The sequence below is a fragment of the Nothoprocta perdicaria genome, unplaced genomic scaffold (genome assembly GCF_003342845.1).
Source record: "Nothoprocta perdicaria isolate Ctin4 unplaced genomic scaffold, notPer1 scaffold_73, whole genome shotgun sequence".
NCBI lineage: Eukaryota > Metazoa > Chordata > Aves > Tinamiformes > Tinamidae > Nothoprocta > Nothoprocta perdicaria.
This window is the reverse complement of record NW_020456010.1, coordinates 2,528,246-2,552,569: the sequence shown is the minus strand read 5'-3', so window position 1 is coordinate 2,552,569 and position 24,324 is coordinate 2,528,246. Positions and strand designations below refer to the sequence as shown.

The 24,324-nt window shown below is 46.4% G+C and overlaps 1 protein-coding gene across 1 annotated transcript; it reads left to right on the top strand.

Moving 5' to 3' along the window:
* The first annotated feature begins 2,682 nt into the window (after positions 1-2,682).
* On the top strand, positions 2,683-23,482 carry MRPS18A (mitochondrial ribosomal protein S18A). Its single transcript, XM_026051210.1, has 6 exons — positions 2,683-2,782; positions 2,961-2,992; positions 6,672-6,776; positions 13,742-13,865; positions 14,678-14,744; positions 22,610-23,482. The coding sequence occupies exons 1-6, from the start codon at positions 2,683-2,685 to the stop codon at positions 22,752-22,754; spliced, it is 573 nt and encodes a 190-aa protein (XP_025906995.1). The 3' UTR covers positions 22,755-23,482.
* Positions 23,483-24,324: the final 842 nt, after the last annotated feature.

The window sequence follows — 24,324 nt, the reverse complement described above, 5'->3', positions numbered from 1 at the left end:
GATTCACACAACATTAACAATGTCTGGTCCCAAAGCACTTTAAACAAGGGAACACCATTTCTTTGAGAACAGTACCATAAGATCCCYTAGATGCCATAAACCATTAAGATATTATTTTCTCATCTAGAAAAATGATACTTCCTTCCTTGCAACAAACCCTACTCTTCAGACCACAAGTTTAAAATTAATTCAAGGGAAAGCAGTTCATTCCTGAGTGACCAGTGACATCCCGCTCCAATCCTTGCGAGTRTCTCATCCAGTTCCATCTAAACTGCAATCCATGCAGTGCCAACAAAACACAGGTTACAGGTGAACAGATCTGAAGAAAGTTACTTTATTTTCTCTCTTTTTTATACAGATGTAAAGTCCAGTACGATTTTCCTTTTCCTCTAAATACAAGGGCCTGATGAAAAAAAAATTCACTCAAGAATATCTGCAAGAAATCAGAAACATGTCAAATTTACAAACTTGGCAAGGGATRATGGGCTTCAGCCCAAACTGGCACATGCTTTGTTTGTCTCCTTGGGACTTGATGGTCTGCACTGCTAATCACTATTGTAGAACACACTCACAAAGCAAAAAAAAAAAAAAANTGGTCTGCACTGCTAATCACTATTGTAGAACACACTCACAAAGCAAAAAAAAAAAAAAACCATCTAGGCGGAACAGGAGATTCATCCTACCCCAAGACTGCAGTTCTTTGGGAAAACAGCTACCTTCCTTCTTTGCRTTTCATTAGGCACCGCTTATATTCCTTTAGGGACAGGACTTGGTGGAAAGCAGGCAGAGCAAGTGGGGAACTTTTATCTGAGCTGCCACCAACACGGAGTCTCTTTCTGTGAGACTCCAGACTCACGCACAGCGCTCCTGAAACACCTTCAGAAAGGTCAAATGACACTGAGAAATTCTTGAACATCCTCCTAATGCTTCCCTGCCTCATCTTTGCCACGGCGAGCCAAGATTGTGCTACCGAGTGCTGCTTTCCATCCCACTGGACACACTCGGCCCTTCAGTTCCCTATTACATAAGACAAGCCAGTCAGGAGAAACCTGGTTTAACTTAAACCACTGAATAAACTCTTCTGTCAAGTTGTTGCAGCCAAACTCCTTTAACAAGGCTAAAATTCTATGTATAAGGGAAAAAAAAMCCCTCATAAAAACGTGACATCACTGTATCAACTTTCCCTGGCAGAAAATATTTCTTCTCCTCATAAGGAAGTTATCCCTAGATAAAATATTTTGTAAATATTTTGTTTGGCTCTTATTTTTAAGCTTTCGGACAAGTTAAAAGATCCCCCTGCCTCCAGAAATGGCTATATAGCAGGGTATAACAGGAAAGGAGAAGGTCTTTCCGCTGGCACTTTGTTCTGCAGCCAACACGGCCTTGGTTTCCATTGCCTGGCCCGGCACACAAGAGCCTGCCCAAACCCAAAGGAAGGACGTGGAACACATTCGGGAGTAGCAAGATCACACTTTGCTTTATAATATTGCATTTTACATCACTATATTTTATAATCACCTTTTACCTAGAAACTCAGAAAACTGCTTTTATGTTTTACATGAACGCTGCTGATCTCTGATTTAAGAGAATAACACAAATGACTGCAGATGCACATGAGACGTAARTATTTTTCTCACACAATCAGTTTTGCTTCCAGCTTCCACCTACACTTTTCAAGTGTTGATACGACAAGGAGAAAGTCACCAAACACTTTGAAAAAAAACCACTCAATGGCCTTTGCTATTGAGGATGGTTCRGCTCAGCCTCCTGCATGCCAAAAAGCTGTTCACGGAGACGCAGCAATGCCATCTAAAGTGGAAGGTATCACTTCTGTTCATATCTCAGCTACCTCATACACCCCTGCAACAGGCACTGCCAGGCTAAACCATGATTGCTCTTCCATGGTTTCCATTCTCCTTTTCTTCCCTCTGCCTAAAAGCAGGTGAAGCTAAAACTATGCTGAAAAATAATGATGGGAAAAAGTGCACTCCCCAGAAACTACAAGTCACCTGAAACCTGCCATGGGTGATATTCATGCAAAAACTGAAATCCTTTAAACCAGAGCAACCGGGGGTTACACTGAGGTAAAGAGCTTGACCGCTTCACATTTTATCTGCAGCTACACGACCCAGCACAGGGACACGCTGGGAGCTGCACAACATGAGCACACGCAGATCTGACATGGGCAGATTTGAGGCTGGCCCCTTCGCTGTGCTCTGTGGCTGCCCTGCACTATCCCTGAAGCCCGACTCTGCGCTGGGCACATCCAGGAAGAGCAGCCTTCCTCCAAACCGGCTTAAACCAGAGCGTCCCCTGCTCCTTCACCCTCAGCAGGGACTTGAGCGCGGCACCAGGGGAAAAGCTCAGGCCTATGTAACAGCCACAGGCTGACAGCAGCCTCAGCTATAAGAGGGTCGCCACAACGGCAGCAAGTGCTGCCCCACCTCTAAACTACCCCCACGTGTTAAAAAGCTGAACGTACATACACAAATGGGAAGAAAAAGAAAAAGTAATGGAGGGAAAACAGGAGAAGGAGAAAGAACACGGCGATCCCCCCACCCCAAGGCAGCCCCCTCGCCGCTGCGGGCCGCGCGGCAAAATGGCGCCGGGCGGCGGGCCGCGCTCCCGCGCTCCCGCCCGCGCTGCCCCGGAGGCGGAAGCGGCGCCGCGGCCGTTGCCAAGATGGCGGCGCCCGGCGTGCTGCGGGGCGGGCTGCGGTGGCTGTTCGCGGGGCTCGCGGGTCCCGCGCGGGKCTCGCCGCCCGCCCGAGGCCTCCGCGAGGGTGAGTGCGGCCCGGGGGGGTAGGGCCGGGGCTGCCCCCCTCGCGCCGCCGCGCCGCGTCCCGCAGAGCTCGTTAGGGGAGGCAGTGGGGCTCGGGATAGCCAGMGGTTGGCTTCCCTCCTCCAAGGCAAGCCCGCTTTTCTCGGGGTGAATCTTATGTTCCTTTGTTTTTATTGCAGTTGTGGAGGTGACCGAGGGCAACACGACCACGGTAAGTCTGCCTTTCCCCAAGAGATACCCGCTGCTTTCTCCTCACTTGCAAAGGTGGAAGCCTCCCGTTTCGCTCCTGGAGTGCCCAGAGGGAGAGGAGGAGCGGGAAGGACCCCCAGGATATGAGAGCAAAGCAAAGGAAAACCTGCACTGTGCCTGCAGGTGCCTGGCTGGATGGCCAGGCCGCAAAACGCGTGGATCATCCTCCCCCGTTCCCGGTGACAGGACGCGCGGAACCTCCCGCGAGCACCGTGCGCGACGCCTGCCCGGTATTCCCAACGGGAGGCGTTCGGAGCGGGACACCCTCGTGCGACGCGTCGCGGGCCCCACCGTGTGAGGTGCCGGCCGGGACGAGGCTGGCGCTGCTGCCCGGGCCCACGGGGCAGGGGCAGAGCAGGGCGCCGCGCAGCCGCTCCTCTGGCGCCCGCCGCTCCGCCCTCGTTCCCTGCGCCCCCCACGCGCTTCCCCCCTKCCTGTTCTGTGTTTTGGTGTGTGTTATACGGGGTCGTCAAGCGGARTTGCATCGGTGCCATCGCCACAGTAGGTAAAACAATGTCCGCATTGAACAACATATTCAGTACCATAGTTCTTCCCTAAAGAATATCAGCACAGCCAAGCCCTAAATCCTAGGAAAATGCTTCTGAAAATACAACCAAGTTTCTGAAATAGCAGCTAAGGAGCATTTTCTTAGCTACAGCTAAGAGCCTTCCTAGCTATGCGAAATAAAACMACCAAAGCAGTAGAGTTAGAACGTTGCTTCATAAACACTGTCTGATCTGTAGCACTTCCTCAAAATATGTGTCGTTTTTGGAAGGAGCATCAAAATTATGAGAGGGGTAAGATGATAAATCTATTCAGTTCACATTACATATGCTAATGTTGAGCTATCTATACTTTTGTTAGAAACAAGAAATGAAGGTATTTTGAAGTGTGTAAGCACCAAAGGGGTGAATGGAGAAATAAGTACTTGAAACTTCCTAGGAAACACTGCATTCAATTATAATTTGTAAGTAAGTAAKAAGGAGGGAGTAGATTTTTGCCTGTCAGTGAAACACAGACAACACCTGACCGTGCATTGAGTCTCCTTGTCCATATTTAGATTAGTGAATATTGTCTTCCTTGAAACCTGTGTGGAGCAGGTTACTATTATTTTGGGGTATATCAGATTTAAAATAAAACTCAGAAATTTGCAAGACATGTAGATAATCAGCAATTTTAAGTTTAAGAAGTAGCAGTAGATAGGGTAGAAAGTCTTTTCTTCACTTGAGGGTAGAAAGTCTTTTCTTCACTTGCAGGTGTATAAGTACTAATCCTTTTCCAGATACCTAGAGAATAATTTATATAGTATAATAATTTATATAGTATAAAACTGTCTTAGCCAAATCTAGCAAAGTACCCATTTTTTTGCTAGAAGTATTTCTTTATTAAAAAAAAAAATAAAAGGGCAGGGAGTAAAAAGGAATGGGGATAGTGGTTTGCTGTATTTTGCACTCAATTCATGCTTCAAAAGGGAAATAAATTATTATCTCCCAGACCTAGTACATTAATTTAAGCATGAACAAAGGTGTGCATTGCAGTAGCCAAACTCTTTAGAAAAATAATTCTCAACTCTTTAGTCTGTTGGATAAGCAGGGGGAAGATTTGGATATTTCTACTGTATAACAAATATCCTAACATCCGTCTAGGATGCATCAGTTGCCTAAGATGAGAAAATTTGGTGTGAACTGATGAACGAAAGGGTCGGTATGTTTCTCAGAATACCTTCTGGTCRCTCCACTTATCCAACCAACACTACCTCAGATGTTTCTGTATCTTCATCTTCCTATGTGCTCTTGCTTTTATCAGTGTTGAAGGAAGTGTTTCAGATGAACCAAACGAATGAATTGGAGGGAAATATGGATTTCATCAGTATTTTCCTGTAGTTTCCCTCATAGTTCTTTAACAGAAGAATAAAAACTGAGTGACTCGAAATATGAGAATCTTCAGTACGTGGGAAGTCGTTGTCCCCAATTCTGTACTCTGAAATCTAGCTCAGGAAAAGTTGATATTGACATGTATTGAATCTTTATTTATTCCTAGTWGCTCTCAAAGTACAATCTGAAGCCAGATTGGCCGTGATCAAGACCCTGAGGGAACCTCGACACTGTTTTCCCAGAAAATAACTTCACCCATGAATAAAAATTAGGGGCTATCCTGTATTTTGATAATCCATAGTTACTTTTTTGTTTCTGCTCTGTAAAACTGTCAAATGGGAGATGGACGAGGAGAAGGCTTAGCTTAAACCTGTACATTTTTCCCTTTTTTGACATACTGAGAATGCTTCACCTACAGATAGCTTTCCATCTTGCCATCGCTAGCCAAGGAAGACACCTCCATGGTATAAAGTGGTTTGGCAGCTCAGCTGGATGTCAGTGTCCCATACACACCRAGGGAAAATCGTCTCCCTTCCCAGCTTTTCAGATGCAAGATTTGTCAGTTCAGCCTAAATCAGTTTTTCTTAAAAGTAACATGGCAAACTGTGGAAGTGTGGGAGGCTTCTATTAGATATCCAGGATTTCTTTTAATTTCTTTGCTGCTCAGAACAAATCTATTAATCCAATTTTCGCTCAGTCTATGCTGGAATTTTAAAGCTTTCTTGCTGCATGCGAAGCCCTGCATAATGGAATAAGTTTGGCATAGCATTTCCACATTATGTACTATACCTCTCATTTCCAGCATCTCAGGAGTTTTCCTGTACTATGTGAGGCTGATAGTTAATGTTCAAAAGCCATTTCTTATTTTTAATTTGACTCTATGAAATTCCGCAAATGTTCTAGAGAAAAGCTGTCTGAGTTTGACTGCATTTTTTCTCTATTGTAAGTTGAAAGAGCACTTGCTTCTTTTCATAAGTTATCAAAGAAAAAAAAGAAGAAAAAACATATGCACGCACATGTATAGATTTGATATTCTCAACACATCCGTATTTAGAAAGCAAATTTCTCAAGTTCTTCCCACACACAACTTTGAGATTTCTTTGCTTGTTACTTTTTAAAAAATGAGTTTTAAATGACACCAATTTCTCGTGATATAGAAATGATTGTAAAATATTCTTCTAAAAGCAAAGGACTTTTCTGAAGAGAATTAAACTGGACAAAATATTGCTGTATTAAGATGAAATGAAATCCCTAAAAATATCTTTTTAACAGGCTTTTCTTCAATTTGACTTCTGCTCAGATTTTTCCCTGTTAGTGTTTTATAATGTAGAAATCTCCTGTTTAGTTTGCCCTACAGAATGCACCTGCTGCTCTGACATTCTCAAATTCTCAGCACACTTTTGTTGYACAGAGATTTGGTGCAATTTCAAAACTGAATGATTCGAACAATTACTGTAGTTGCAAGTGCTTCACACTAGCTTAGAAGCAGATTAAATTTAAAGAAATGTAGACAGGAACTTACCAAATGGACCTGCTGTACCCTTTTTTTTTTTTTTAAACCTATAGTATGTATATATCCAAAGAGCTTGATTTGTGTAAATCTGAGTGAACTGTATAATGCTGATACTTAACATCCTTAACCTCTGTGAAATACTGATYTGTATGTTGTGAACTCAGTGAATGGAATTCCTCAAGTCACAGATGCATGCAGAGGTCTAAACTGTGGAATCTTTGCTTGATGGTTTTATCCTCTGAATTGTTTCTTAGATTGAAGGGAGAATTATAGAGGATCCTGAGGTGCCAACTCCTCCCAACCCCTCTGGCCAGTGTCCCATCTGTCGCTGGAACCTGAAGCATAAGTACAATTATGTGGTAAGTGTGATGACATCCCCATCAGTAGCTAAATACTGTCAGATCTTCATGCAGCACAACCTGCCACTCTTGTTTTGCTGTGTGTAGTGAAGAGAGGTCACCCCCTCTCCTTTTCTCTGGGATACAGGAAGAGCTTTCTACAAAGTACCTGTCCAGTTTGATAGTTGACATTCACACTCCTTTGGTTCATTCTGGAAATTGCAGTTTTCTCCCCATAATCTTTTCCAGGATTTTTCCTTAAGTGACCCCTTTAGAAAGGAAGGAGGAAGAGCTCATATCTATTGCACTTACGTTCATGCACCTTTTAGGTGGCTATCTGAGCTGAGGTGACTACGTATGTCCAATGTGCCCAGCTGCCCTGCAGTTCTAGCACTTACTAGTTGGAAAACAGCATTTAGTCAACTGATTGACGCTTCTCCTGACCCCAAAGAGACCAAAAGGCCTGCCTAGATCCATTGTGTGTCTTAAAGCACTGCCACTGCTCATTGGGTCATTGTCCACTAAGGCAGTAACTGTTTTACATCCCTTTTAAAGCTTTTGATGGATGTGAAGGACACCATACACATTTGCATCCCTTTCAGCAAAGGAAAAACAGATTTGATTTGATTGAAGCATTTTGCAGGAATTACTAATGAGAAGTTTATTAACAAGATGGTTGTTAAAACTAAATGTGGAAGATGTCAGGGAAATCCATTAATACGTTTAAACAAAAGCACAGCAGTCAAGAGCACTTTTGACTAAGGAGAATGAGATGGAAGATGTAGAATGTAGCTTTGCAAGGGGTCATTCAAACACAAAGTTTAAAAAAGGACTAAATGCCCCTCTTGCAAGCTGAAAACACAGTGCTAGGAGTGGAAAGGAAGAAAACCAGACAGGAACATGCTGTTTCTAAGATAAGGCCAAAAAAAATGCAGAATAAGTTAATGCCAATGGGATTAGGGGGGATACAGATACAAATACATCTGGAGGAAAAGAAAAACTTGTGAGAAAGCAAGTCCACTAATGAGAAGAAATGAGGACTACAAGCCAGGTTGGCTGCAGTGTGACTAAGCTGTTCACATGAAATCCTAACGCACACACACACAAAAAGAGAAAAGTTATGTTTGAATAATTAGGCAGTATTGGCACTATTGCAAATGACTGCTGCAAAACAAGCGAAACAGGTACAAAAATAACTGTGTTGAATTAGTTACAGACCAGCAGACCTGGACTTCATGTAGCCCTCAGACCCTTTAGGAAATTACCTAGCAAATATGTTACTTCACTTGCAGAATTTTGTAAAAGCCTGAAGAAAAGTAAGGAATTAATTACCAAATGCTTTGCAAATAGCAAGTGAAAGGGGAAAGAGAATGATGTGGATGATTATTACTACTTGCTGAATTAAATGTGGGCAGTTTTAGTACAACAGTATTGGAGGAATAAGAACAAATCACTTGCTGGATAGGATTACTTATGACTCATGAGTTATAAAGAACATGAATATAAAACTAGTGCCAGGCAAAATATTCCAAATTACTTCAGGCAGATGCAACAACAGATATGAGCCCTAAATGAATTTGCACATTGGTGTCTTTCAGAGCCTGTGCTGCAGAAATGAAGTTGTCTAGGATGTGAATGTTGTCAATGATTCAAACTAGGGCTGGATATGATATTGAACAATGAAAAAGAGAGTGGGAGAAAGTATTTGATATTCCTTGGTCTGGTTTTCACAACAGACTGGGAAAGCTAAAAATATACTAAATTTTCACGGGATAATAAATGAGAATAAATGGCAAATACCATTAAGAAGGGAAAAGTTCTACAAAATTGTTCTGTACTGCCCATGTGTGAATGCAGGGATTTATTTCAAGAGATTCTTCCTCTGTAATTGTTGAAGTTGGCTGTGATCAAAACAGATTATTCACACTGGGAARTACTTTTCTAGAGTTAATTTAGTTTCACATGACTTTTAAATGCAAGGAGTGAACAGCATCATTAAACTAGCTAGCTGTCCACAGATCTCCAGCAAGCCCTCCTTGAGTCATATGGTAACCCTAGGGAGACTATAAACTGATGCCCAAGGATGAAATGAGCAGTAGGATTGAATTACATTTTAAAATTTAATGCTCACATTTTACTGCTGTCTGCTGCAGATAGGCATAACAGGGCTGTTGAGGACAAATTAAGGGGTTTTAGGCAATTCTGTTATGTTGTAAAGCCTGAGTTTCAGAGTTAGAAGTAGGCTGTTGGTCCCAACAGAGAGTGTTTGTGCAGTGAATTAAGATTAKGCATTTTCTTCAGTGATTCAGGTCAATTTGGGTTTTAGTTCTTCATTTCTTTAGGGAAGCAAGAGAAAACTAAATAATAAGAAAGATCCTTTAGCTGCAATCTCGAGAATTATTATTGAGTTGAATTCTTTCCTAATAAATTCTGTTCTTGACAAACAAGCTAGGAACATGTCCTTCCTGGTTGTCATGTCAGTTTTGAAGGTATTAATACATCTTGATCATGTACATATCCGCTACTCTTGCTGCAGAACAGAGGAAAACACAGACAAAAAACTAGAGAGCACTGTGACCTGATAAATCAGAATTGTGGCAAGTTCCTACCTCAGTATTTTGAAGCATTCCTCCCTGGGGCTGGTGGGAATTAGGAGAAACTTCATTTCTGGAGCAGCTTGCAACCTCTGCTTGAATAAGACTCTTATGAGTGTGAATGCYGTGTACCAGTCGTACATTTTCAGGCTTGGAAATGTTAAAGTGAATAAAATTCTCCCATTTTCTGCACAAAAGCCATCTCTGCAGGTTTTCTTCGCTGCAGCAGTGATGAGTAGCAGAATCTTGAAATGCCCCAACAGTAAAGTGCAGACATGTAACTGTCAGTAATTAAACAAGGACACAATTTAGTCACCAGCGATTGTAATCGGCTTAGAAGTCTTTAAATGGAGAACAGCTATTTTTCTTGAGGTTGTATCCTCATTCATACAACATAATCTGTTTGATAAGAGATTAGAATAAATGGATCGTGATGGTTCCTTTGAGATTTATAATTTGATAATCTGAGATGAGGTAGCTGCACAGAAGGAAAAGTGGGAGCTTTTTTTGCTTGGGATACTTCTAATTGGGCAGAGTGGAGCACCATGAAAAGGGAAATGTTGAATTAGCCCCYGAGGGGGCTGGGTAGTATGACCTCATAGGACTTTCCTTTTGTCATGTACAGCTAGCCCAGTCTAAAGTGATGGCATAATGAGTTACTTGAGCTGTCAGAGAACTGGGGGACCAATGTCTCCCAAGTTATTAATCAAGTGAACAGGCTTTGTGAGCACTAGCAGGTCACGATTCCCGCTYGCCTCAGCCCTGAGGTGGAGGGCAGCAGTTGTCATTGCCCGTTCAGTCTTTAGTCTCTGCTGAGGCTCAGAATAAAGAAGCCCATGGTGCAAATTGTCATTGTTTATGGCTTGGGTATGTCTATCCACGGAAAATGAGACCTCAGTTGATTTTTCATAGGCATGTAGTATTCATTGGATGTTGGTCGTTGTCAGGGTGTGACTGGATTGGAACCTGCAGTCCTATTGAAAAATGCCTGGAGCCACTCCCAGGAGTAAGAGAGGGGTGGAAGAAAGCAGATTCTTTGTAACATGCAATAGTGACTGACAGACTCATCTGGTGCAACCCAGTACGAGTTTGGTTACTCTTTCTTGRGGCATATGATGGTATTAATGAAAGGCAGGTAACTGGTTGAGATCTTAGGTTTCAAAGTGGCTCCAGATACCGTGTTTGCCTTTCAGTTGCCATCCTTTCACAAGAATATGCTGCACACAGTGTTTTGTTTATCTAGTTTACCCTTTTAGAGGTGAAGGCTAAACTTGTTTTTCCTTTTTCCCCCCTTATCCACTTCAAACATTGTTAGTCTGAGTAGGCAGTAAATATGTCATTTTCCTTTGGCAGTAGGGAAAACCAAACTGCAAGTTTCGCCTGTTAGCCCTAGATCAATTCAATCCAAGTTGTTTTCATCAAATGCTGCAGATCACAGGGGTGGGAATCTGGGTCCAGCCTCTTGGGAGCTGTCCAGTGATTAAAGCAAATCCGTAGTTCCAGGCTTGGCTGTCCACTAGCACAAAATGTGAATTTCATGGAACATGACGGCACCGCATGAACTTGCCAGGCATTCTGTTTTTTTTCTCAGACAGTTCCACGTACTTTTTCGTCTCCCTCCACAGCTGCCCCACAAAGTTGGCTGTACCTGTCTGCCTGCTCCCTGTGGTGAGATGCATCTGCGCGGGTCTCTGGGAGAGGCACCTGGCATGTGAACTAACTGTGGGGATCTTCGGAAATGGACACACCTTCCGTCCAGTGTGCAGCAGTTTAAGCCAAACAGCATGAGCGATAATTTGGAGCTGCAGCACATAGATGACTCAGTTAAGAAATGACTGTCACAAGAGATGGTGGTCAGCTGGCGAGCTGTTGGTCAGAGATGATAACAGAGAATGGATTTTCTTGGGTTTTTTTTGGTTTGTTTTTTGTTTTTTTTCTCAGAGGGAGAAAAAGAAAATTTCTCTTTGAGAGATATCCACCTCCACTGTTTGCATGGAAACACTTGATAGCAACCCTGTGATTCCATGAGGTGTGGTGGTAATATGAGAAAGCGCTTGGACCACACACACCCCGGGCGCTGCACAAGGCTACTTAGGCTTTCACAGCTACAAAAACTGGAACGGCCTCAAACTCGCCATCAGCTCCCTCTTTCCTCTTCCCCACAGAGGAATACAGCAGGCTAAAAGAAAATTCTAGAAGGCTTCTCTCCTTCTAGGCACTTGGAACGCAACAGCTCTTCCTCACTTAAGGAAGCGAGATGTTTGTGCTAAATGGCAAATTGAGCTGTTGATCTGGAGAACAGGATGGCTTGAGCTGGAAAAACATGGGCCTGAGTCTTGCCCGGATTTCCTGGATCCGATCCAGCGCATTTCAGGAGCGGCCGAAAGTCAGTGCCCTTGGACCGCCGGGCTGGCCTCGGTCCGGTTGCCGCCAACGCAGCTGGCACTGACRGGTCCTCGGGTTGCTGTTCTCATTGGCAAGGCCCTGTGGTGACGGGGCCGAGGACACAACACTTCCCTTCTGCCCGTAGACGGCCTCTCGGGAGTTCGCTCCGAGTTGCCCGGCTGTGCTGTTCTTGTCCTGTGGATGCAACATCACCCCACGTGCTGCTTGATGAGGCATTTCGTTTCAGCAAGAAGTTTCAAAGGAGCTGGACCGAAAAACAGAACGCATTCATTTTAGACAAGCAGAGGTAAAAAGGAAGCCAGATAAGGGAAGAGCAAAAATGTATGYGAGGATGATACTAATGGGGATGGGGGAAAAAAAGAGGAAAGAAAAAAAAAAATGGTGATTTCTCACTTGTGGCATAGAAGTATGTCAGAATTGGTGATTACCAGAAGCCGTGCTGAATTTCTGCAGTCCACTTCAGAGCTGCAGGGATGGATGTAAAAAATCTAGATAGCAGGGTTTTCTAAATGTTCATTTGATACAGACTTGTGATTGTTTGCCTTTACAGGGCAGTGCATGGAGCTAGGCATACTCCTGGGCCTAGCTTGCAAAGGAGAAGAGGTGCGGGATGGAGGAGGTCTGCAAAGAGGCAGCAGAGACAGGGTCACCCGTGTGGAAAGCCACAGGTTCTCTTAGCTCTCCTGCACTGCCCCAGCCCGGGGCAAGGGGCTTAAGAGCTGACAAACCTGCCTTGAATTCCCTCGTGCTGCRGAGGTGCCTGCAGGCAGGTCCCTTCCAGGCTGGGAGCAGCTTCTGCGTGGTCCAGCTACGCCAGCTATAAAAACGTTTACAGCAGGAGCGGAAAAGTCAACTCAGCCCGCGGCAAGKCTGTTAACAGATGGGGAAAAACAAGCGGAGCGTCTCCAGAGGCCCTTTTGGGCAACTTCTGCTGATGTCAGCGCGTCGAGGGGACCTGCCTGTGTTGGCCCGAGGGGTGCAGGAGCAGCTGGGTCGTGTGTGGAAATGGCGAGCACATATCTGGATGTCACGCTCTTTTACTATGTGGTTAATGGTACCCTCTTCCACAGCTGTTCTGCTGTGTTTAAAAATTTGTTGTACAGCCTCTTTGATATTATCTTATCTTAGAGATCCCTTAAACTGTGTTTTTATTAAGAATGCTTTGTGCTTCTAGAGCTCTTAAGCTGAATGGTCAACAGCAGTGTAACCTAAGTGATCCCTGAATCCCAGCTGAACCCTCGGCCTGCTCTGAGCACGCCGTCCACCCAGCATGGCTCTAGCAGCCCCACCTAATGCACRCACAAGCAAGGGACTAAGACAACAACTTATTCTATTAGGTCTTTCCCTGATTTATTCAATTAGGTCTTTCTCATCACAGCATGGTTCTTTCCTTGTGAAAAGCTTCCTCCCACAAGATCTTGGAGCATTTCCCTGCTCTCCACCCCTCCAGAGAGACATGAGGGAAGTTCCACCATGGGAAACTGGATAAAAGACTGAAGAATAGATAGCAGGGAACAATCCTGCACAGAGGGAACATGGAGAGGGCCAGAGGTGATCTAACATATCTGTGACCTTTAGGATAGCAGCTGTGATGGCATTTCAAGTTGTATAAACACTATCCATCTGTAGGTCTTGTGTAACTGTGCCTGAGTACCTAGGACACAGATTATCTTAGATGCAATCTGGGAGCAAGGGACAGTGAAGTAGCAGAGCTTGCAGCTGACATAATGTGTTTACACTAGCGAAGTCAGGGGAAGACTCGGACCGTCTGCGTGACCTAACGGAGCGAAGCTGTCAGGCGGAGTGACGGCAAGCGAAAGCCACTTGCTGTCAAGCTGCAGCCAAGAGGCGTAGGAAGAGATTATTGTTTTGTTTTGCTTTGTTTTGCGTTCTGTACACAGCCTGCGGGTCAGCACAACACCTAAGAATCACAGCAGTTCAAGTAGCTGCAGCACTGATGGGTTTGCCCTTCTCTCGATCCCTCAGGACGTCTTGCTGTTGAGTCAGTTCATCCGCTCCGACGGAGGAATGCTGCCACGGAAGGTCACGGGCCTCTGTCTGGAGGAGCACAGGAAGGTTGCAGTCTGCGTGCAGATGGCTCACCGAGCAGGTACTCACCTCTTCCTCAGATAAACTCCATACTGGAGGTGCCAACAAAACCCTTTAAGAGGGTCTCCCACCCCACTAGTGCCCAGCTACTCAGCAAACTCGTTATGCATCAAGTGTTGGGATGGGAAAGTTGACCAGGAACTACCTGTTCTGCTTTCTATATCTTGTCCTCTGCTTTAGAAGCACGTGTTTATCCCTGTAGAGAAGCCTGCTGTTGCAGAAACATGTGGGAAGTGGATCAATTTGAAATAATTCATGATTAAGTATCAGTTTGTGAAATTACTTACTTTAGCACAAGCTTGGGTTTTTACCCCATTAGTAGCGTGTGCCGGTCTACCCTCTACCACATGAAGATCTCTTTGCTTTATCCTAAGAATGGGTCCCAGGCAGACCTAGGCTGAGGATCTGGGTACTGCATATCATGAACTGGTACCTGACTTGAGTCCAAGTTAAGTGAACTTCAGTAGTTCGAGAGGAATTTAAGTAGTCATATTTTCATCTTGAATATGACTAGATACCAGTGTCCCTTGAGCTCTTTGAAAGCCTCTTCAGTGAGGCCAAGCAGCTGGGCCTCTGGCTGCGGATCACTTCCCAAACCCAGTGTATGTAGCAGAACCTCCTCGCTTGCCTCTGTCTGGGCTCACCACTGACTAAAGAGACAGTCCCGCTTCTCATGCTCTCGAGTTTCTGCCGTGCTGTCCCAGCAGATGTCTGAGTTGCCTGGCTTATGAGGGGGAGGTRAAAAGGAATTTCTGGATGCTGTAGAGGCAAGGAGGCACTGCAAAATCTTCTCACACCTTTCTTCTCTCTCAGGTTTGTTGCCAAACCACAGGCCTSAGCTTCCTGAAGGACATGTTCCCAAGAAACCCAAGCTCAACAGGTGAATAGTCTTGTCTTCCAGCCTATCTTTTCTTATGATTAATTGGAAGAGGAAAAGCAGTTCCTTATAACTGGGTAGAGCAAGCCTCAGGCAACAGGGCCTGTAAGGAGTACGCATAGTATTTTGGGGAAAGATTATGTGTCACTATGTTCTGATGCCAGTGTTTCAAAGACAAACCACACCTCATTCAAACCACCCTTCCACAGAGCTAAAACTCTTGTCGCACTTGTTGGGTTATGCCCACTCTTCCTCAGGCGCCTTGGCCTCCTCAGCACTAGCAGGGCTGTCACAGAAGGATGCCCCAGTGATGGTGCCATCCCCCAACACACAGAGGGTGGCAGGAGGGTGCTCCGGATGGGCCCCACTGCCGAGCTGGGCGATGAGCAGCCCGCCACCAGCCTGCCTCACCCCAGGCCCCCTCCCCAGCTGCCCGTCCCACTGCGCTCGGTAACTCGCCCTCAGCCTGCCCTTCCTGCGCTCTTCCCCCTCGGGGGCTGAGTGGCCCCTGGCCTTTGGTGGGCAAACTGAAAGGCTCCGCTCGCCTCCGGCGCCCCGCTCCGTGTTAGGAGGTGCTAATCCCCTGTTTATGAGCTCACGCTCCGTTTCCATGGGGATGTCAGAGCAGTTTATGAACCCTGCATTAGCGGGCCCAGGGGTTACCAGAGGCCACGGGCCTGTTGCTTGGAGAATGGAGCCCGCAGGGCTCGGGGCAGCCCGAGGCTCCAGCTATTCAGATCTGGCTCCCTGCACTTGAGGTTTGAGGGGAGCTMTTGGATATGTCCCCACGATGCTGGCGGGCTGCGCACTGGGTGCTAGTGAGGAGGAAATCAGAGGACTCCACTTCTGACGTGGCCCTGTGGCCATCACGTCGTTCACCTCTGAACACCTTCTCGTTGCTGTTATCTTAAAAATTCTTTGGGATCCCCCAGCCACTGAGCCCAGCTGGCAGCTATGGAGTGGAGTTCAGGAGCTAGCTGCATTCCCACTGCAGCCCTGCACAGAGCAGGCTGGGGCAGGAAATGGCAAATCCCGTATCTTGCTGGAATCACACCAGCGCTGCAGGTCTAACGCCCCAACTCCTGTGAATTGTTCCATGGGAGAACACCGGATGGATACGTCAGGTTACAGTCAGCTATAGATGTGCCGTACCTCTGAAGGCAAGTTCAGAGAGAAGTCCTCCCTAGTGCCCTGCTAGTCTCTGCACACCACGCTTGATTTTGTCCTCCCAGCAAGGGAACACAGCACCCAGGATGGGAGCAGAGTGAGATAAAGATCTGTATGGAGACAAGGAATGGGATCAAGAAATCAGACCAGGAGTTTTGTTGATGGTGGSGATGGAAGTGCTCAAGTGAGGCTTGTAGCCAGGAGGGACTGCAGGGGCACCYCAGAAATGCTCCCCTGCTCCTTCCTTGCTGCCTTTCTCCAGCCTGATGGGCAAGGTCGTCCTCACAGGACTGAAGGGTGCCCACATGCTGAACATACTCACCCAGTACTTATTTTGGGAATTAAACCACAAATTTCCTGTATAAATGTCTTCTCTTGTGTTTACCTTCTCTTTGCCTCAGTACTTGTTTCTAAAGCCCTCTGTGAGCCCATGCTGCTTTGGGAAAYGGTCTGTGGTGCTGCCAAAGGCAACAGTGAGCTGGCAGGGGCAGAACTGGGCTGGGACTCTGGAGTGGAACGAGCTGATTTTTCAGTGCTGTAAGGGCTTTACCAGGTCATTCTCACATCCTCTCTGGGGTAACAGCAAGACTTTCAACCTAACRGAGCACGTCCCTTCAGTGCATTTTTTTTCTGCTAGGTTTCTATGTCTGTGAAGGGCTCAGCAAGCTCTGCAAGGAGCCTATCACAGCAAGGGCTGTGTAGCTCTGCCTTCAGYCATGGCTTTATCCTTGCTCCTCCAGTAGTTTTACAGTGCACACCATGTTGAACTGCACTCCTCTCCTCCCCTGCSTTCTCCCATGTCCAAAGCAACCCTGCTGGAGCGTGGGGGAGCTATTGACTCGCCACCCCCTGACTGGGTGGTCAGGTGAGTGGTCCAKGAAGGAACCAGAAACCCTGGCCCAGCAGCTTGCCCATGACCCTGGCTGAAGAGGCATTAACTGCTGGGCTCTGTAGGAGTCATGAGACAAGAGGCCAGAGAAGAGAAGGGGAAACAAATGGATATGGGTAATTCTCCCAGGTGACTGGTAGCATCCTGTACACTGGAGATGTAGCCATTCCCCCTCACATATGCTCCACTCCTGCTGTCTCTCCCCCTTACTCACCTGCCCTCATTCTCTTGCCTTTAGGGCTTGCATTGCACACRGGAGAGAGCTTTGCATGTAGAAGACATGTGGTTCCTGCTGTACGGTCCTAAAATGGCAAGTCTGGTGCAAGATGAGAAGAGCAGGCAGAGCCCTGTAAAGGACTACAGTCTGTGTCAGACTGTGACACTGAGAGCTTTGCCCTGCTAAAGCACAGCATGTGTCTCAGTCTTACTGTACTTCTGTGTGATTACTTCTGCCCTGAAATTCCTCTGATTGCTCCCCTGTACTGAGATAAGCAGTCTTTTGTCTAATCCTTGGCTCTGACTGTAGATCTTTCACTTATCTAATGGAGGGACTTTGGAGAAGTCTACTCTGGATGTTACCRCGCATATTTCTGTAAGATTTCCCATCATCTGCGGACAGAAAACCTTGCATGGAGCTGAAGGATCTTTTGCTGGTAGTAGGGTTCTTCATATTAGACTGCACCTTCACTACTAGAGTGACAAGAGCTGAGGATCCCCAAGGATAACCTTAAGGACAGATTTCATCCACAGCAACCTGCGGATGAAGGAGATTATTGCAGGAGTGCAACTTGAAGTCAAGTTGAAGTGAAGAGTCAGAGCTTAGCACCTCAGCTGCAACACAGACCTAAACTCTACATACAGTGTCTGAGTGTAGACACTCTGAATTCGGAGTGTCACCTTCTGGCTGGCAGAGGTCTTGTCAGAGATTAAAATGCAACAGGCACCACCTCAAACTGTCAGCAAACAAGTTTCAGGGGTGCTGCCTTGCAGTTGCTCGGTGGCTGTATCACCCAGAACCCCCTTGCCTGCTCTGCCCTTCCAGAAAATGCTTTTATGGTGGTTACTCAATGTTTTCCAAAAAGTGGAATTGCTGCTCTACTTTCTGAAGTGGTTGCATTGCCTCCACTCTGTGAACTTTGGACACTTTCTCAGATTTCCCTGCAGGGAGATAAGAATTTCCCTGCTTTGCATTTGTAAGTGGTGCCTTGCAGATCCTGACTTGTTCTTGGTCATGCAACTTTCCAGCACAGTATGTGATCATCTACCAGAATATCATGTAATACAGAAAAGAAGTTTGAGAAATACAGAAGGTACAATATGAAAGTGAATGGTCAGCTGAGCCAAACTTTGGTCTTGGGGGAGGTAGGAGATGCGTGCTCAGAAATAAATTGTGGAGCCCTCCACTGCTCCCAGTAGTCTGGACCCTGCCCAGGTGACACCTCCCACAGTATTTCTTATTTCTTGGGCTTCAGTTCTTTGCCTTTTGGCTTAATACCTGACCTGTTTTCAACAGTGATAGCTTATGAATGCATTGTTGATTATTCGTTTGCAGAAATCTGGCCAGCAGAGTACCCACATACTCTGTAAGCTCTTTTGTCTGCCTTCCTCTTCCCCTCTCTTCCAGAACATCTCTCTGTAGAACTTGGTCATGGAAAACCATCTAGGTTTGTTCCCTGACAATGCCAAATTACTCCCTGTAGTTCATCTCCTTGTGTTTGGCCTAGGCTCAGTCTTCCCCGTGTATGAGGGACAAATCCACAAGTTAATTTGTCATGCTCAGCCTGACACTTCCCTTTCTTAACTTCCTGACCTTATTTCTTAGCTTTGCCTCTGTTTGTGCTCCAGCCTGGCATGTTCCAGTTAAATGCTGCAGCAACAAACGATTTTCGCTAGCCTGTAAGGCTGAGGAAATTCCCAGGGATTTCAGCAGCACCATGCAGAGTGACAGCCTGCGCTCACTTCCAGTTGTGTGTGTGCAGACTGCCACACACCAGCACCATTTGGGAAGCTGTCGAGCACAGCTGCAGATCAGAATTCCCTCCTAGCTTTCAGAACTGCAAATCCAAATAGCTCACCAGTTTTCTTCCCAGCGTGGTGGATGTTGTTGGATGGATAGTGCGGACTAATTCTCTGGAATAGCCACTGAGTTCAGCATCTGGAGGGCTCTTTTAATGTAAATACAGCACTTGTTCTGTTCTAGCACATCCAAAATACTGGTTAAATCAAAAGGACTGAGGGATATCACAGGCTGCCTAAGCCTAGGCTCTGACAGCAGGAGGTTACTGTAGATTATGGAGTCCATGATTTTGAGTGCTCCGCTGCTGCTTCATTATCAGCCTCTTCCTGGCAGAGCAGAAATTGGCCCGGGCGGTATCCGAGTTATTCCCTCCTCCATCTCCGGAACTGCAGAAGTTGCCATGAGTTAGGGAGGAGGCCGGTTCATGGATTACAAAGCTCCCAGGTCACCTTTACACCTTTAGTCCCTGGGAGCCGAGTCTGGTTTCAGGGCTGTGGACGTTTCACTCCAGCAGCATGTGGTTTCTCTGCCCTGCATGCAGACAGTATGTGAACTCAAAGGCCGCAGGTGAGCAAAGCCAAGAGGCGTCCTGGGAAGGAGTGTGGCAGGGAGGAGGCGGCCTTGCCAGCACTTTGATCGAGTGCTTCCTGCACCGTCTGTAGCCCTCTGCCTTTTGCTCCTGATCCAGACGAGCCAGATTGGGAGGTTCAAGAAGGGTTCAGAAGTTCAGCCCCGAGCGGCACCTGCGAGGTTTGTGTCTGGGCTGCAGGCAGGGTGCAACTGCCCCACGTTGAGGCTTTACCCGGGGTGTGGAAGCCCTCTGCCTCTCCCTGTGTGCTACACAGCACTGTGCAGCTGCTGGGAAGCAGTGAGCAGTGCTTTGGAGCCCTCCTGCTTACTGGGTTACCTGAGGAACCCCTGGCCTCCACCTAGGATGGGGACTTTAGGTGACTGCAGCGGCTGCGGGTGCCCAGCTGCAGCTGCTCCCATGCCCTGCCATTTCCCATCCGGATTGGAAGCAGATTTGCTCGCACCACCACAGACACGGGTGATGGAGGCTACGGGGCTACCTGCATGAGCCATAACCAGCCCTGGAGCCGCACAGCGGGGTTGTTGCCCCGGGTCCTGCTGTGCTCGAAGGGGAGCAGTGCCCCGAGGCGAGCTGCTGCTCCCCGAGATGGGCAGTTCTGACCCTCTTTGTCCAGGGACAAAACTCCACAGCCCAAGATAACGGGTTTCAAGCCTGCAGACGGGCTGCCTTTGGGATCCGCGTGGAGGCTCCGTCCTGACAGGCGGCAGCTGGTCGCGCAGATTCCGGCCATCTGGCAGCGGGTGTTTGCAGGCCCTTGTAAAACGCTGCAAGACAAACTAGGTGGCTGGATGCAAGGCGTAGTTGGGTGACTTGGCTGGAAAAGGGTGTAACAAATTCGCAAAACACAACCTTACATGGGCAGCAGAGTTTTGAGAAAAGTCTTGCATTAGGCAACATGTTTTGAAGTTTTTGTATGAGTTTTGTGGCTTGTTTTTACTCTCAGGAAGAAAAGAAGAGAAAAAATGAAAAGTTCTGTGAAACAGTAGGAACCGGGGTTAGGCAAAAAGGAAAAGGAACTTTGTAGACTGACTGCTCCCAGGCATCGGGCTTTTGCCATTGCTGAATCCAGGTTTAAAAAAAAAAAAAAAAAAAGGCAAACAAAATAGAACAAGTTTGAGGTCGGGACAAAGCAAGTATTAAAAGCGCTAAAAGCAAATGTGCTTGAGGAAGGGAAAGCRTCCAAATGCCTGTTTCAGCTAACAATGAAAAGCCCCAGCCTGCAGTCCCCAAAGGAAGCCAAAAGCCTGGACCAGAGGGCTGGATTAGACCTGCTCAAAAGAGAAATAACAAAAGCTTTAAAATCAGGCCATTACTAAATCCTCCTTCCTATGCAGAATTCGGGTGCTCACTTCCAGCCCCCACCCAGAAGCAGAGGGGTTTCTTAAAAAGCCACTGTCTGCYTAAACCTGCACACAGCGTGGATGTGTATCTGCGTTCACACATGCACTTCCCTGCCAGTGAGATCATGGATTGCCATGGATGCACTTTCCCGTAAGCGTTGGCCCACGGAACAGAACGGAGCTTGGCCACTGATGCTTTAAAATTAGGGATTTGGGGATTTTGGTCTTCCTTAGTGTGACTTTAGTCTTGTGATAGCAAAACTCACGCTATAGCCCTCCACCTATTGCAAGGGAAATGTAAAGAGAAGGACCTGTGCCCATTGCCTGTCCAGTAGCCCCACACATCTCCCAAAGGAAGCTGCCCCGCTTCACTGCTTTGCCAGATTCCAGACTAGGGAGCTGTTTCTGGTATCCCTGAACTCTCCTTGCATTTGAAATTAGACACTGGAGTCTCTCGTGCTTCCTGTCCCAATGTTGTTATGTAAGGGATTCCACTAATGCACATCATAACATATAAAGGTCAAGAGGGACTAATTTAATACACGCATAGGATGGATCTTGTTCCACGCTCTGTCCCTTATCGCTCCTGCTCTTGCTTCTAAGTGTCGTGACTATCTGAAACTCCCCAAAGCAAAAGCYCCAATCTGCTGGATATCTGCAAAATATAAGTGGCTCCATTTCAGTGGCAGGAGCCTCCAGGTGTGGCTCGTTTTCCAATTCATATTGTTCAAGATTGCTGAGGAAGAAGAGCGCTAGGGAGTCGTGTGCCAGGGGTCTGGGAACAACGCMGTGTATGTGGTCTCTGTGCAAAGCTCCTCGTATCTCAGATTTGCATGATGCAAAGAAAAGGTACCAGAGCTCTGTGGCGAGAGGATGACAGATTGAGGTTACATTAAGACTTTGGGATTACTCAACAGAGGCATGCAAACATCGCTGGACAAAGTTTATCGGTCTGTTCCAAATTCTAATTTGTTGAAGTATTGTTTGTGCAGATTACGTGAGGGTTTTACTTTGGATCTCTTTTTTGTCTGAAAAGACTCCTCTAAGGACTACTATTCTCTCTGTATTGGTAGCAAAAGATTTAAAGCCTAACAAAACTGCAGGCCACCCAGCCAGCGGGTAGGATTTCCAGTAACTGATTCTGGATCTGAGATCCCCCCCGCCTGTTTGCCAAGCCAAGCCTAAAACTTCAGATGGTAAAAAACAAAGGCTCTTTGCCAGACATTGCACTTCACAAGCATTTGCAGTTGTGATCTCTCCATTCTGGTACCTCTTACATTTGCACGTCGTGCCTTCCTGCACCAGCCAGCTGGAAGAGTGCTGTACAGAAATAATAAAGCAAACGTGGGCATATGAAAATGCATAACAAGACCAGAAGCCCATCTCATGCAGGACAAAAAAACTGCTTATCCACTGGAAGTAAATGAATGCCATTACAGAGTTTATTTTATACTGAGCCCAACCTTTGTAACTGGCTTTTATTCAGGCCAGCTGTTGAAATGACACTTCTCAAGAATGTGCATGTTGGAGGGGTTCAGACTCGGAGCTGCATGCACTGAAGGGTTTCTCCTGGGCAGATGGACAGCTTGCCAGCAGCCCGAAGACTGGCCCAGATCTGTTGCATGGGACTGGAACTCACGGCAGGTGCCTTTGGGTTCAATGCAGAGGTGCAGCTTAGAAGTTCCAGAAGGAAAACCGCTGTCTCCAGTGGTCTCTTCTGAGCCGAGGGAGATTTGTCCATGGCCACTGCCTGCTTTTAGAAAGACGCAACGTGGGGAGGCCAGGGTGGCCGTTCTGCTTCATGAAAACCTTTCCTCCATGAGGAGGCTCAATTTGAAATGTGTCTGTGTTCTGTTTTGATAGGTACCTGACCCGCTGGTCCGTCAGATCTGCCAAGCCCATCTGGAAGAGGGGCCCTAAGTGGTGCAAAGTTCCCATGCCAGTCGGACACCCTATACTCAAGGATAATGTCAAATACACACACAAGCCTATCTTCTTAAACCATTAGGCCCAGTGGAACTGGCACAGGCAGTGAGCACAGCTGTGTTAAATTAGTGTGCCCTTTTTGCAGGTTTGTCGGTACCCACAGTTTTCTTATTTCAAAACTCTCATGAATGTCCTGTATGATCCCCAGTGCATGAGCAGTGGTCTGCTCGTTCGGGAGAAAACAGGAATCAGCAAAGCCAAATTTAATGTGCAGGAGGATGTGGAGGCAGCAGGAGACAAAGCTTTTACCTCAAAGACAGAAAAAATCTGATGATTTGTGTTTCATTGCGGTCCACTAGTGGGTTTGGATAAGGTTGTTCCCTTCTTTCGCTAGCAATAAATACTGATTCTCCATTTATATGTGTTTCAACTCAGATTTGCCTCCTTGGGGCTTTTGTACTTGTGACACTGAGTATAAAAAGCCTCATGCAGCTCAGCGCTTCTTTGGCAGTGATGCAAATTATGTTAATGACTGCTGAAGTGAAGTATTTTTATCATCTGTGCTCTCCGTAACGTGAAGCAGAACACGTGTGCTGAAGGCTGGCGGGCGTTTGGCAGCACGTGTGCATCTTACGTGTCCTCTCAGGGATCCGCGGCTTGTGCTTCCCTCCCGGATCGAACAAACACACGACGTTGACATCTTTAATGATTCAGCCTGTTTTTTCACTTTGCAAACACATTTGCCACAAGTCTTCTCCACCAGCAATATAGCTGCTTCCTAGTGTAGTTTGGGGCTGCCAGATGYGCACCATTTTCTGTTGTATAACTACAAGGTAACCATATTTCTCCCTCTGTTCAACACATCCAGGTGTCTTCCACCTCCTGACAGCTTCTGCTTGGGAAGTGCTAGATATGGACCTGGCATGRAAGTCTCATTAAATTTATCGGGGACGTTACTGCTTTGGCTCAGTTTCTTTGCTGTGTAGATGGGGATTAGAAATCACAGCTTTTTTTTTAATTTACTGCTGTTCCACTGAGCCTCGTATTGCTTTCATCAGAATCATCTGTTAATACCTATCGGCACGGACAGGAACAAAGGATGAGGATAAGCACAGGAATATTACTCAGGAAATCAAATTAGATTATAATGGTTCTTTTTAGTTATAGCTTGTGAAGTGGAAGTCCTAGATTCAGCCYCTTGAGCCAGCCAAGATCTTTTGGCTGTGGGAGACAGAGCCAACACTTCATTAATTATCCTGAGATAAAATCTCTGGCTGACCCTCACTATTTTATGAAGCTTTGAAACCCACATTCCTGCAGAATGGAAAAGATCATTCTTTCTTCTCCTGCGCACAGAACTTCTTTTAGTTCCAGTAGTTCTGCTCAATGACTCTTACTAATGGAAAAGTTCATTAGTGAAGTCCATTACCACTGGGTAACGACTGCCTTGAGACAAAGCTGAGCGGGTTTGGCAAACGACCAGGTGATGGCTGCAGCTGATTTTTTTTTTCAACAATACCATTTTCTGCCAGGAGCTGGAAGAAAACGTAATTTTTGGTGAACACTGGTATCTGAAAAACAAGATACCCATCTCTCTCCAACATGTATTTCTGGAGTTCAGGGCTTAGTACAGGGTTCCCCATAGTATGCAT